The sequence below is a fragment of the Hyposmocoma kahamanoa genome, unplaced genomic scaffold, assembly GCF_003589595.1.
Source record: "Hyposmocoma kahamanoa isolate Upper Pololo Valley unplaced genomic scaffold, ASM358959v1 94, whole genome shotgun sequence".
Lineage (NCBI taxonomy): Eukaryota > Metazoa > Arthropoda > Insecta > Lepidoptera > Cosmopterigidae > Hyposmocoma > Hyposmocoma kahamanoa.
In genome coordinates, this window is record NW_020654878.1 from 3,914,324 (window position 1) to 3,928,502 (window position 14,179).

General features: G+C 37.4%; 1 protein-coding gene across 1 annotated transcript in view; it reads left to right on the forward strand.

Annotated features, from left to right (window-relative positions):
- The window catches only part of LOC113237963 (ectopic P granules protein 5 homolog), a 67,569-nt gene that overhangs the window by 45,707 nt on the left and 7,683 nt on the right, over positions 1-14,179 (forward strand). Inside the window, exons 19-28 of the mRNA XM_026474680.1 lie at positions 1,194-1,394; positions 2,274-2,393; positions 4,591-4,752; positions 5,931-6,105; positions 8,351-8,515; positions 9,280-9,461; positions 9,837-9,995; positions 11,670-11,797; positions 13,225-13,412; positions 13,965-14,062. Coding sequence (XP_026330465.1) covers positions 1,194-1,394; positions 2,274-2,393; positions 4,591-4,752; positions 5,931-6,105; positions 8,351-8,515; positions 9,280-9,461; positions 9,837-9,995; positions 11,670-11,797; positions 13,225-13,412; positions 13,965-14,062 — 1,578 coding nt within the window. The remainder of the gene's footprint in view (positions 1-1,193; positions 1,395-2,273; positions 2,394-4,590; positions 4,753-5,930; positions 6,106-8,350; positions 8,516-9,279; positions 9,462-9,836; positions 9,996-11,669; positions 11,798-13,224; positions 13,413-13,964; positions 14,063-14,179) is intronic.

Below are 14,179 nucleotides of genomic sequence, written 5' to 3' on the forward strand. Positions count from 1 at the left end.
ACGCTGGGTTCTACGGGGGCGCGCACAGGACTCGAACCTTGGCGAACGTTAACGAAGACATAGCAGTACCGTTTGCACAAATACGAGCATTAGGAACGTCCAGTTTAACACCGCTCTCATTACCCGCGGGCTCCCAATACCCCACGTTCCCCTAATTTTGCAATTTTCGTCCATTATAGCTCAAGTTAAACTGGTAGATTTGAAGTGAAACAATTGACGACACCCGTCAATTGTTTCGAATTCGGGCTGGCCAATCGGAGCGCAGTTGTCACATTAATGATTTGGCAGAATAGTTTTAAAACAAATTAAATGACATTTCGTCTCTATTTCTGGTTATATATTCGATGGCCAGCAATAATCAATTACCAGGTCTAAAAGAAGTCTTAAACTGTAATATTACTAAACATCACCAACCTATTTACGGCCCACTGCTGGATAGAGATCTCGGAAGGTTTATAATAATAATAATAATAATGTACCAGATAGCCACATCAACTGCCTCGTCTCAAACTAGGGAATTCCCTGTACTATGATTACCAGAGCAACGGAATTCACTGTGGGGCACTTCCCAGGACCAGATCAGATCTAATTTAGAAATGTTCATATCCCAAATTAGTCCTACTGGAAATCGAACTCATCACTAGAAGAAACTCCTTTTAAACCGAGTAATTATTATTTGCCGTGCGAATTCTACACTTTCGTCGCCTACCTCAGCTCGAATTTAAAATTTCCCCGTACTTGTACGGTTCATTTTGCGGCAGGGACACTGGCTTTATTTCAGAATCTATATTTTTAAACAAATTAAATTAAAGTCATTTGAAAAATGTAGGTCGTATAGTATACGTGCTCTATTTAGTTCAGTTGATATAAAAAAAATTCATTGGTGTGAACTACCTATTGGTAGTTCACATATACCAATGATTTTTTTTTATATAGCGGATAATACAGCGGTTTTTTTGGTAAAATTCCGAGATTTGTGTGCGAGTGCGTACGCGTGCGTACGTGCGTGCGTGCGTGCGTACGTGCGTGCGTGCGTTAGTACGTGTGTGCGTCTTGGATACACTACACTTCTTATCCACTGCCCATGGTGCAAAGGTCTTCGTTTAAAATGATACCTCTTGTAACAGAGATCCTTCTCCAATATCCTGGTTGCATCATACAATTAAGTAGTTATCTTTATGTGAACGCTTCAGCGTTGGCTGTGCCACGACGCCCACCTCGTCTGCGAACTGATCTCCCAATGGAGCAGTGACAAGAGCAGTCCACTGCAGCAATCGCTGTGCGGTGCGTTGGTGTCGCCAAGACGTCTGGCACCCAATGACTGGCCTACCGTATACATTGCCTTACTGAGGTCCAAGCTCTCTGAACATGCAGTTTTTAGCTACTTATCTAAGGTAAGTTTGCTTTCTAGCACATATTTAGAGACATTAATAATATTTGTTTTTTGTATATAAACAACATCACATACGTTGTTCACATCCCAAAGTAACTTAAGCACTTGTGTTATGGATATCGGAAACAACGACCGTACCACAAACATCCAGACCGGAGACAATATAGAAAAGTTTTCTACATTCGCCCGGCCGGGGATCGCACCCAGGACCTCTGAGATGACGAGACCGTGAAAACTGGCAAGGCACTCGACCACAGAGGTCGTCAAAATTAATAATCATATAGTTTATATTAATAATAATAAAGAAACCCTTTACTTTACCGTACAATAAGCTGTATTTTTAAATACATTGTCACAAAGTTTGTGCAAATAGAAGAAACCGAAATAGGCTAGACGAAAAGTAGGAAAAGTTTGAAAAATTGGAAACATATAATTTCGAAGGCTCATATTATGTTTTACGTTTAGAAATATCTTTTGAAGTTTAATTTAGCGTGAATTATGAAATAAACTTGTATAGCTAAAAGACACTTAGAGAAAACTCGTTTTAAAATTTAAAATGATTTCACAACATCGAAAAAAAACCCTTATAATGGCTCCATCGTTTTCGTTCAGTAACTTCAACTTTTGACAACGTCAAATATGGAAAATTAAAGGAAACATTTTGGAAAAATATCCGAAAGAATATTATTTTTCTGAAAATTATGATTTTTTCAAAATGAAAATTTATCATTACCCAACACTAATCATAACACACCCTTAACATGGTGCATTTAGTTGATTTCGATCTCTAAATGTAGTTAAAACCAGCCAGGCTGAGAAAAGAAAAAAATATTATATCTTGTTGAGAGAATCTAACTTTGTTCTGTTCATTGACGCGTAGTTCGAGATATCGTGGTGGGCTGGACAGCCCGAGGCTCAACGGCGCGTTGTATTGGACGCTCTAGTGGCCGCTGCGCAGCGTTTCGGCAATGCACAACCGGAACACAACGTTTTGCTAGAGGTAATATTAATTGATTTCATGGATCTTTGGTTTGCAATATTTGTGCAATATTTGCATACTATCTGTTTTTTAACAGACTTAAATAAGGAGGTTTTCAATTCGTCTGTACTAACTGTGTATTTTTTTATGTATGTTACGCGATAACGATACGGCATTTGTGAACCGATTTTGATGATTCTTGTTTTGTTGGAAAGACCACCGCATTATAGGTCACCGCATTATGACATCTTTGAGTTTAGTGATATAACGCCATTTTAACATACGAAAACTGGAACATAATTATATAGTAGTTATCGAGTTCTTAGGTTTTCGCGATTGTTACGTATATTTGTTTTTTCAAACAAACCTACGTCGGTTTGTTTGAAAAAACAAATATACGCGATTTAAATCCGGAAAAATAGTTTCATTTCCTATATAGTAATTATGTTTCTTTTTTAGAATTAGAGAAAACGTAAACAAAGAAGCAGTGATCATGAACCTTTTTCTTCAGACAACAAATAAAAGCTAACGAAAACAACATGAAAATTGATGACAAATGACATTTTGTGAATGACTCTTTAATATGTTATTATTTTGTAAATACTTTCCGTTTAATGTTCGTAACCACTGCTTCATAACGTTTTTTTACCGACTTGAAAAAAGGAGGAAATTCTCAATTCAAATGTATTTTTTTGTATGTATGTTACGGGATAACTCGCTTGCGAACCGATTTTAATGATTCTTTTTTTATTGGAAAGAGGGTACCTCACTATTGGTCCCGTTTAAATTTGAAGGAAATATTCCACCTCTAAGAGTGGCAATCTAGAAGATGAATCCAGTTCTGCGTACTTTCCGGTACTTCAATAAAACTTTGCAAATAGATAGATAGAACCACGAAAGTTGGAGGTCGGTTTTTTAGTACTCTGAACTGAGATTATGTAATGTAGCCTTTATAGTTAAATCAAAACTATTGTGTGATTTTTTGATTTACGAAATGTTGTTTAAATTATAAATATGCGAATGTTGTTACTTCAACTCAATAATGCAGACATTTTCTCGTATTTGTTATCAGAATGTTGATAACTACAAGGTTTTGTGCATTTTCAATATTGGGTGTGGTAGAAAAAGCATAAAAAGGGTGAATCCTATAGAAATGAGAACGTTGCGTAATATGTGCGGTATTAGTCTTAAAGACAGAATGCCAAACAGTGTAGTAAGTGAGCGTTGTGGTATGAAAGATGATGTAGAGACCAGGATAGGAGATGCTTCTATAGCTTGGTCATGTAGAAAGAATGAATGTTCGTAGATTGACAAGGATTGGCGTACAACTCTCCATCTGAGAGTGGTTTGCGTGAATAACATAACTGGTTGATGAATCATATACCATCTCAGTCAGCCGTGACCATAGGACCTGCAAAGCGCCCGAAATGTTAGGGTGCGTACAGATCTGGCAAATGTGCCGCGAACGCGCTGCATGTGCGCTGCGTGCATACTGCTAGTGTTGAGTTTCTCATACACGAGGCAATGCGTTTGTACCACTCGCTTGGTTGGTTTGTCACAATACCTCATGTCATAAAAATGTCCCACCTCACACCTCACCTCATGTCATTGCTTCATGTCACAGCCTCACTCAAGTCACACTGCTTCGAATTCAACAAATGCAACAGTGATTGGTCATGCACTGCCCGCTTTTTAGCTGATTTTACATCATGTGATCATACTACCATAGTACTATAAAATAAGCATTAATTTATACTATATCATAACCTCAGTTATCCAATTAGTTGATATCATCAAGTTATGTGTTATGTGCTTAATATTCTGTCTATTAAGTCATTGCCTCATTTGAAGTAGGACATTGTACCGCCTCATTTTTTCAAATGAGGTACCTACACCCTCAAACTCATTTTAATTTCATGTCCTACCCAACACTACATACTGCATGCGTGCAATTAAATACAAGTTAATTTACAACGCGTTGTCGCACAATGTGATGCTCGTGTGCAGTTCGCGAGCCTTTCGCAAACAGGCGCATTCGCGTCACATCCGTCATATCTGTACGCTCCCTGAATTTGTTTGAAAAAACAAATATACCCGATCTAACTCCAGAAATAATAGCTTCATATCCAATTAGCTAAATAATTTTTTTATAAATTATGGTTTGATCGCTACAACTGGTTTTTATTAATTTATTGCTTAATGAAATATTGTTTCACAGTTAATAGGCGTCCACACGGCAACGTTGTTAAATTCGACAGAACTCTGCGCGCACATAACGCAGTGCACAATTGCGTCAGTCGCAGCGTCGCTGCCGCCGACGCATTGGACGCACATCGTTCGAGCTGTTCAATCGAATGCCAGAGACGTGACGTTTGATCAGGTAAGGTTTTTTGTCGGTTTTATTTGACAAACAAAATCATGTAATGCATAAATAATATTATAAAACATTACATATTGTTATTAAAAACAAATTAGTAAATCTAATTATAATCTTACTAATTTAAAGTTACGTCACGTACTTCCAAGCGACATTGTTAAAGCCTTTAAATCGATAGACATTAAAAATACTGCTGATCTTGATGGTCTTTTCGTCAAAGTAATTAATTCTGTAGTTGATTGTATTTCACCTTACTTAGCTTGTGTTTTTAACAAATTTGTTGATGATGGGTTTTTCCGTGACCTCGTGAAAAACAAGCAAAGCAAAGTTATCCCACTTTTTAAATCTGGTAGTAATTCAGACCCCACCAATTTCAGACCTTATTTCAATACTGAATGTAAAAAATTTTAAAAAATTATTCTAAATCAGATGTGTGCACATTTTTACATTAATAATTTAATGTCTCCTAAACAATTTGGTTTCACTCGGGATCGTTCTACAACCGATGCTGGTGTGGAGTTGATAAAACATATCGACCCCTCCGACGTAAAGTATCGTATGTCGAAATTGCCAAGTTTACAGAGGAGCCTTTTAAATATTCTGAATTCACTGAAATAAGCACAACACGTGACTTTAGCATTTTTCAGTTTTACTCGACAAAGCTCGTTACTCACATAGAGTATTATAAAATCCTAGATATCGGTTAGATGATGTATTAGATGATCACTCTATTTGAGTAACGAGCTTTGCCGAATAAAACGGAGAACTTTAAAACGCTTCCCTGTAAACTTGGCAATTTCGACATACGATACTTTACGTAGGAGGGGTCGATGTATTTCATGCATGGGAAGACTCACATGATGCTAATGCTATTCTGTGACCTTTCCAAGGCTTTTGATTGTGTGCACCATGATACTCTTGTCCCATATGCCTGTAATTTCACTAGCATCCTTACCCTTCAAATGCGGAAAACACAGTAATGCTGTCATTATTGCTTGGCGGCAGAAATAGGTAAGGTGGTACTTCCCTGGACGAACTGTTTCACCAGGAGCTCTACTGCTACTGAAAAATTGTGGATTATGGAGTTACACCACCTGTCCTACTATACTATGGTGATAGTGATAGGTTTTTGATGGTCACGAGCTTGATGTAAGCTTTAAAGAACATTTTTGTATTCCCAGCTCGGCCACCTACTTCGAGAACTAGGCGTCATGTGGTGGGACGCGCGCACGCAGTTGAAAGCTAATAAGAATATCAACTACGAAGTGTACGCGCCGTACATCGCCGATCTTGTGCGCACGTTGCACCGCACATTTGTCGCAGCCGCTGTTGCGTTGAGCTATTCTCCCGAGAGAGGTAAATGGAGAAGCTACACTATCTGTCTTGTTGCAAGATGAACTTCCATTAAAGTGACGGCTCGGCAAGGGATCCTTCGGCTTCCCTACATACTAGCTAGCTACACGCTTCAGGTCAATCTTGCCGTGGGTGCCTCCCCTCATAGCTCATAGTCTCACTCGGCCTTCCGAAGCATCCCGAAGGCTGCCGAAGCATTTCGGAGGCTGACTGCTCGGCATCCCTAAGCGTACCGCAGCTTTATTTTGCAGCTGCGATAATGATCATTGAAATTGCAATTATAATGTTATAATCTTAAGGTATACTACTATTCGTCATCTAAAAATCCCGTGCCGCCCCGTATAAGCCGGCATAATATCTAAATCTGATCTTGAAAATCGTGTTGTCGACGAAAATACGATTACACGTTACAACGTGGTACACGAATATATTACTATACTAAGTTGATGTTCAAAACTTGTCATTTACGACTCTTAAACCTACATTGAAACAAAAACTTTCTATCAATTAATCAATCAAATAATATGTTTTGCGTACGCGCGTCTAGAAGGTCAATAGTAATGTTACTCTGCTATAAAATTAGCAATACTTACTAACACAACAATTTTGTTGTATCACTAAGTATTGCCAATTTTATGGCATACAATTTACTTAATTAAATTAATTTAAGAGAATGTGAGTTCTAAGTTTTAATGACAAAATGTCAAATCTTAATTTTAAATTAAATTCTTAATAATCTCTTTGCAATAGAGGTTTTTATACAGCTTCTGCGTACTCGGATGAGAAAAATCAAAGCAGTGACACGTGCTCTTGCAGGGTGTCTCGATGTATGGTATTTTAAATAAATATTGTAAATGATAAATATATGTTTATTTACAAAGTCAACCCGCATTGGGCCAGTGTGGTGGACTATGGCCTAAACCCTCGTCTGAAAGGAGACCCGTGCCCAGCACTGGGACGTATAAAAGGGTTGATGATGATGGTGATGATTTACAAAGAGCAACTCTGTAATTCTGTTAAGTGTGTAAAGCCATTAATAGTAATATAATCTTAGTAATCTAGAGTTGTAGAGTTTAATCAATGCGACGATTTCAAGCAGTGAGTATAAATAAATAATACCAGAGACGCAATGTCCTACTAACAGTTGTCTAAAATGTTGCAAATTTAAAGACTAGCTTTGAAACTGATTGAAATTTCAAAGAAAAATATATTTGTCTCTTTTTTCTAATGTCAAACTTATTATGTCAAAATGAGATAGTCATAGTTCATTAAGGGATCCGACCAGTGTTACCGGCTTAGAAACAATTTTCCCTAATTTCTTGTAGCTTTACTGGTGAAAAGAGACAGTTGAGATAGATAGTAATCGGAAATGGAATGAACGAGTGAGTGAAATATACATGAAAATGTATGAACTTAAGGGTCCACGCCTGGAATTCATAGTTCTTTTAAAATTATGAAGAAGTGACTTTCTAATTCATTGCTTTTCTAGTATTTTTTATTTATTGGATAAAGGTGATAAAAATACTGTCTTCCGATAAAGTCTCTGTTTCTATTTAACGAAAATAATTTATACAAGGGTAGGTTACAAATTACTTGATACACAAATATTTAACTATACTTTATTATTGCACCATTAGCTTGTACAATTGCCTTGTGTTTTGTTACTCAAAGCATCTTTTCGTAAAAGTCGTATAATGTTTAACCACTCCACCCTGCGCGTTCGCTCTTTAGGTATACTGGGAAACAAACAAAATATCATTTTTAATAGTATTACGTATTAATAGTATTATGGTTACACTTTACGTTAAAACGTTACAACGAATAAACTTGATTTAAAACTCCCAATATTATGGGCAAATGAAAATTGATGTACTGGCAACATTGATGTTTAAAATAAATTTATTTCATTTTTATTTTTATTTACTACAATCTAAACAAACAAAAACAAACTTATGCGTGGAAAGTAACCTCAGTAGTTTTATGATCATTTTCGAACCAAGAATTACAAATTTTAATTACATATTTTACCATTTTTGATACTTTTATGTCACGGTGACGTTGTACTCACTCGAATTCAATATGGTGACTGATGTCACCTTCACAGTTGCCTGTAGACAACAGCGCCGTGGGGCCGTTTGAAGGCGCAGATTGCGCATCTATTGTTTACAAGTATTTTATTATTAACAACAGCTTAGGTCTTAAATAAGAAGATACCTTGTTTAAGTAATTGTATTAACATTGTCTTCAGTGGCTCTATACGCTTGGTCGTCGCTGCTGGAGTCGTGGTCCGCGTGGGTGAGCCCGCACTGCACTGCGGCACCGCTGTTGTCGTCCACCGGCGAACACGAGGCCTACACGCCCATGCTGCGGCGATTTGTCGATAGCGTTCACCAGATCATTCTCGACTGTCCCGGTAAAGTTTCTTAACTCTATTTTACTTGGTTTCTATATGGTATATATTTATATAATCGAAATTAAAAAGTATATATAATGGTAAACTAGAAAGTATCAGTTTTTCATGTAACAAATAAAATTAGAGTTATGATTCTTGTTTCTTAAAAAAAAAATACTTTCAATCACGCTCCTGTACTATTTTCCAAATGCACGTTAGACGTTTCGCCTTTTCCGGTGTTGAATATATTTTACCTGATTAAGAATGCAAATTGGTTGAGGGTTTTTTTACAGACCTCTTGTGAAAGGTCTCATATATATTTTAGTTATATTTATTTATTTGGCAAACCAATAGAATTATATATAATGCTTATACTAGAGGTTACATTCTGCATTGTTCCTATATGTATTCCAGTTACAGGTAAGGTCCCAGGTTCGATTCCCGGGTCGGCAGAAATATTTGTATGTATATAATGTAGGCCATTTATTTCTCTCGTGAGTTTGGGTGTAATTTGTGGTTGTCTATGCATGTGTCCATGGCACCCGCGACACAAGGTTTCCCTAGTGCTATGTTGAGTGAGTGTGTTATTATTATTAAAAAAAGTGCAATAGTAAAAACCAATCGATTAGTTAGTTATAAAAATACTTTAGTATTTATGTTTAAATTTTAGTTTCTAGTAAAGCTGTGATACATCAACAGAACTCAAGTATAGCCCATAAATAAATAAAAAAGCATCCATTCCCACTGAGCTACCATGTATCTAATCAAACCGTTTTACCAAATAGGCACCGAAGAACGCTTGCTCCAACAAATCTTCGATTGGACATTGCAAACCTACGCCAGTGTGAACAACAGTCCATTGCAGGAGAGTCGCGTGCAGCTCTCAGCGATGCTCGTCGAGCTGACGAACCTGCCTTGGACCGAACACCAGTGGATGTGTGACAGTAGTCTGCAGATTGCTTTGCAGGTAACGCATCTTCATATATGTAGTGTATTGACATAATGTACCATAGACAATATATGTCACACTGCCGCCCGCCGTTCCTGCCATGACGACACGAGACAGTGGCGTGAGCGGGCGTGTATCGCACGTGTACGTGAAGCAACAAACGTTGTTTTATTGAGCTAACCCCGTACAAATGCCACAATATATATGATTTAAATTAATAGAAATAGTGATCCAACCGCACGGGATATATCTCTGTTTTGAAAATGAACAAAAGTGTTCTACTTCTTTGTTATAACTTAAAGTCGAGTGTCGTTCTCTCTTTTTCCCAGAGATAAGAGATAAATACAACTTTTTAGGGCTATCTTGTGAAATGAATTTACTGTTTATTCACAGATAGCAGCAACTAAAGATAAAGAAATAACATCGTGGTGCTCGTCGACCTGGAAGAGTACTTTAGCGGCGACATGGCTTCGTGACGTCACAGATGACACTATAGCATCGCGTCTCGCCGCGCTGCTGTATTTGTTCAGCAGTATGACACACTCGCCACAGGTTGGTCACCGCACTATGACATCTTTGAATTTAGTGATGTGACGCCATTTTAACATACGAAAACTGAAACATAACTCTATCTTCCGTCTTTTTACAATTAGAAAAAACGTAAACAGTGAAGCAGTTATGATAAACCTTTTTCTTCAGACAACAAATAATAGTTAACGAAAACATCATGAGAATTGGTGACAAATGAGATTTTGTGAATGACAGGTTAATTAGTACATTATTGCAGAGGCCGGGGCCTTGTATTAATACGAGTCAAGTAATCCCCGTTCCATCGGAGGCATGTACAGAATTTTTCTCAAACAGTACAAGGAAAGAATAAAATACTAAAGAGGGGAAGAATAATGGTAAAAGTAAAAAAATAATAATTAACTTTAAATTGACTTTAAAATTTGTACAATACAATTACTAAAAGAAAATGTTATTGTTTTTCCGGGCATATTTATAGTGGTCTGCTGAACTTCTGATGATGTGTTTGAATGTGTATCTATTATCATTATCGCTCTTCTCACTGGCACTCATTTTCGCGCCAAAATACAAAAAAGACGAAACAACAAACAAATACCAAAACACTTTTGTTTAAATGTTACCGCATTTTCTTTTTTTTTAAGTAAGCCGTATAGGTAGGTATTTTTAATTCTCGCAACTATGAACACTGGGCAGTTGGTTGTATGAGTTTTTCTTTCGCCTGTTTACATAGTTCATTATTAGTAGGTAGATTTAAAAGTTTAGAGAAAAGGACAGTTTTGTTTTTTCACACTTATTTTGCAGGCCTTGGGCAAGAAGAAGTCGCACGGTCCATAAATGACAAACGTTCCGTGTTCGTTTTTTGAAAGTAATGCAAACATTTCCGAGCATGTTTAAGAAAGTGTTATTATTTTAGAAATACTTTCCATTTAATGTTCGCAATCTCTGATTCATAAGTTTTTTAACCGACTTCAAAAAATTGTTTTTTGTATGTATGTTACGCGATAAGTAAAAAAATTTGTGTACCGACTTTGGTGAGTCTTTTTTGTCGGAAAGAGGGTACCGCAGTATTGGTCCCGTTTATTTAGAAAATATTCCACCTCTAAGAGTCGACACACAAAAATGACGATGCGACGTCGTGTCGCAGAAATCTGCGAGCTCGCATGACGCATCGCAAGAATTTGCGATTTGCTCCGCATCGCGCATGCTGCGATGTTAAATTTTTTTTGTGTTTTTTTCCTATATACTTTCTTATAATAGCAGCACAACACTCTTTTTACGATCCATGTCGCTACCTAGTTTAAAAGATGCGTTCAGTACCGTTGACGATGGTCGAAGGAATTGTTACCCGAGCCGTGGCGGTGAGATGGTTTGCCGCTGGAAATCGCACCGCAGCAATTTGTCGCATTTTTCTGCTTTGCGAATTCTCATCGCGCCGTTTCCCACTTTCGTGTTTCGACCCTTAGGAATGGAAACTCGAGGATTAATCTGGTTTCGCGCACTTTCCGGTAACCGATTTCAATAAAACTTTGCAAATAGATGTAATTTCACGAGCTTTTGAGGTCGGTTTTTTTAGTACTCTATACTGAGATTATTTTAGTGCAAGTTTTTAAATTAAATCAAGTATGTAACGATAGAAATAAAATTCGTTAATTAATTATGCCCCACATAACACCAACTCTAAACTATACTTGTCTACAGACATTAGAAGAAGCAACATACCTGCCGTGGTGGCGACTGCCGGCGGCGGCGCTCGACGAGGCATTGGACCGGTTCTTCTCCCAATACTACAATCCATCTATACCCTACCACGAGGTCTTGCAATTCAGGTACGTGGTCTTCTAGTTGCAGAAGGAATTATAACGTATATGACAATCTTCTTCTACTTGTTATCGTATCTTATCGGCACTTCACATGGCTACTTGTATTCGTTATTGGGTGTTTGATATACTTGTAAAAATATTTGACGCACAGACAAACATGCAGACACTGACAAATATGACCGTCTACACATGAAGCCAAATGAGGACTTAAAATAATGAATGTGGCCATAGTGTGGACGGTTTACTTGCGTATTTGACTATTTGGCTCATTTAATGTGTGTCGAGCAACCGACCTGCGCGTGGTAACGCGAGTTTGGTGTTTACTGTATTTGCCGAATAGGCAAACAACCGTATGATATAATTAAAAAAAATTATTGATAAACATCATTGTGAATTTGGTGGTCATGTAATTATAAAGATAATATTTTTTTGCATTACTTTCAAAAAACGAACACGGGAAGTTTGTTCTTTTAAATCTACCTACTAATAATGAACTACATAAACAGGCAAAAGAAAAACTCATACAAACAACTTCCCAGTGTTCATAGTTGCGAGAATTAAAAATACCTACCTATACAGCTTACTTAAAAAAAAAGAAAATGATGGTAGCATTTAAACTAAAGTGTTTTGGTATTCTTTTGTTTTTTCGTCTGTATTTTGGTCGCGAAAATGAGTGCCAGTGAGAAGAGCGGTAATGATAATAGATAAACATTCAAACACATCGTCAGAAGTTCAGCAGACTACTATTAATGTGCCTGGAAAAACAATAACTTTTCTTTTAGCAATTGTCCTAGCCCGTCAAATATTACTTTTAATATTAACTAATATTTTTTACTTTCTCTATTATACATTTTCCTCTCTTCAGTCTTGTATTATTTCCTCACATTGTTTGAGAAAAATACTATACATGCCTCAGAGGGAGCGGGGATTGCTTGACTCGTATGAATACAAGGACTCCCTGGCACTCGTCCTTGCAATTATACTCGTCCAGCAATCCCTTACTTCCCGACCTATGCAATAATGTACTATTACATAATTATATTCTAAAAGAGACGAAAGAGAGAAGTCGTAGAAATGTTAGAACATTTATGTACTTAAAGATGTCGTGGGCCGTCCTTTATGTAGTAGACTCTCATGAACTACTTGTATATATATTATACTATGGTTTTAGTGTTATAGTTTTTAACCGACTTGAAAAAAGGAGGAGGTTCATAATTCAACTGTATTTTTTTGTATTTGTGTTACGCGATGACTCATTTGTGAACCGATTTTGATAATTTCTTTTTTGTTGAAAAGAGGATACCTCAGAAGTGGTCCCGTTTAAACTTGAAGAAAATATTCCACCTCTAAGGGTGACAAACGACCTTTGAGGCCGGTTTTTTACTACTCTGTACTGAGATAATGTGTTATATACATTTAATTTTTCGAACCAGAGTGCTTCTGTATGCAAGCGAGCTCATAATTCGCCCGGAGTGGCTCCCACCGTCCACGTGCAGCGCAGCGTCTCGTGTGAAGCGAGGCTCCGCCATCTCTCTGTGGGTGCGCGCCGCCTGCGCACCTGCGCTCTCCGCGCACGTTTGCGGACACTCCACTGCTGTGCTGAGTGCCCTTACTGACATTGGTAAGTTCATCTTCTCAAGTATGCTCGGAAATGTTTGCATTATTTAAAAAAAAAACGATCACGGTAAATTGATCATTTATGGACCATGCGGCTTCTTTCCGGCCAAATCCAATGAAAATCCATAACTGTCCGCTGCTCTAATTATATCTATCTACTAAGAATGAACCATATAAATAGGCAAAAAAAACTCATACAGTCAACTACCCAGTGCTCTTAATTGCTAGAATTAAAACTGCCTTCCTCAACCGCTGACTTAAAAAAAAGAAAATGGTGGTAAAATCAACTAAAATGCTGCGGTAGTTTGTTTTTTTTTTCGTTTTTTTTCTATTTTCTTCGCGAAAATGTTTCTAGTGACACAGTCAAGCAACTGCTATGGACAGGCATGTCATTTACCACCAGACTTACGACTTGTTCGTCTCGTTACTTGGTTTTATAAAAAAAGTTTTCAACGAAAATCAGTAAAAATAAAGTATGTACAAAAGCGTTTACGAGGTCTACTTATACTTACTAGGTACTTTAAGGCCACGGTTTTAATGATCATTGTATCCACAGCGCCACACATCGCAACGTCAGAGGGTGAAATAGAAGAGTTGCTCGGACGTGCGGTGATCATAATGTGCATGGAACCAGCGGCGTCCGCTGCGTTGCCGGTTTGTACTATTATCATACTATAAGGATGAGACCGAGAGGCAATAGAAAAGACGATCATTGGATTCGATGTAACATTTAATACTACTCATCGATTCAAGTACATGGGTATATTATAG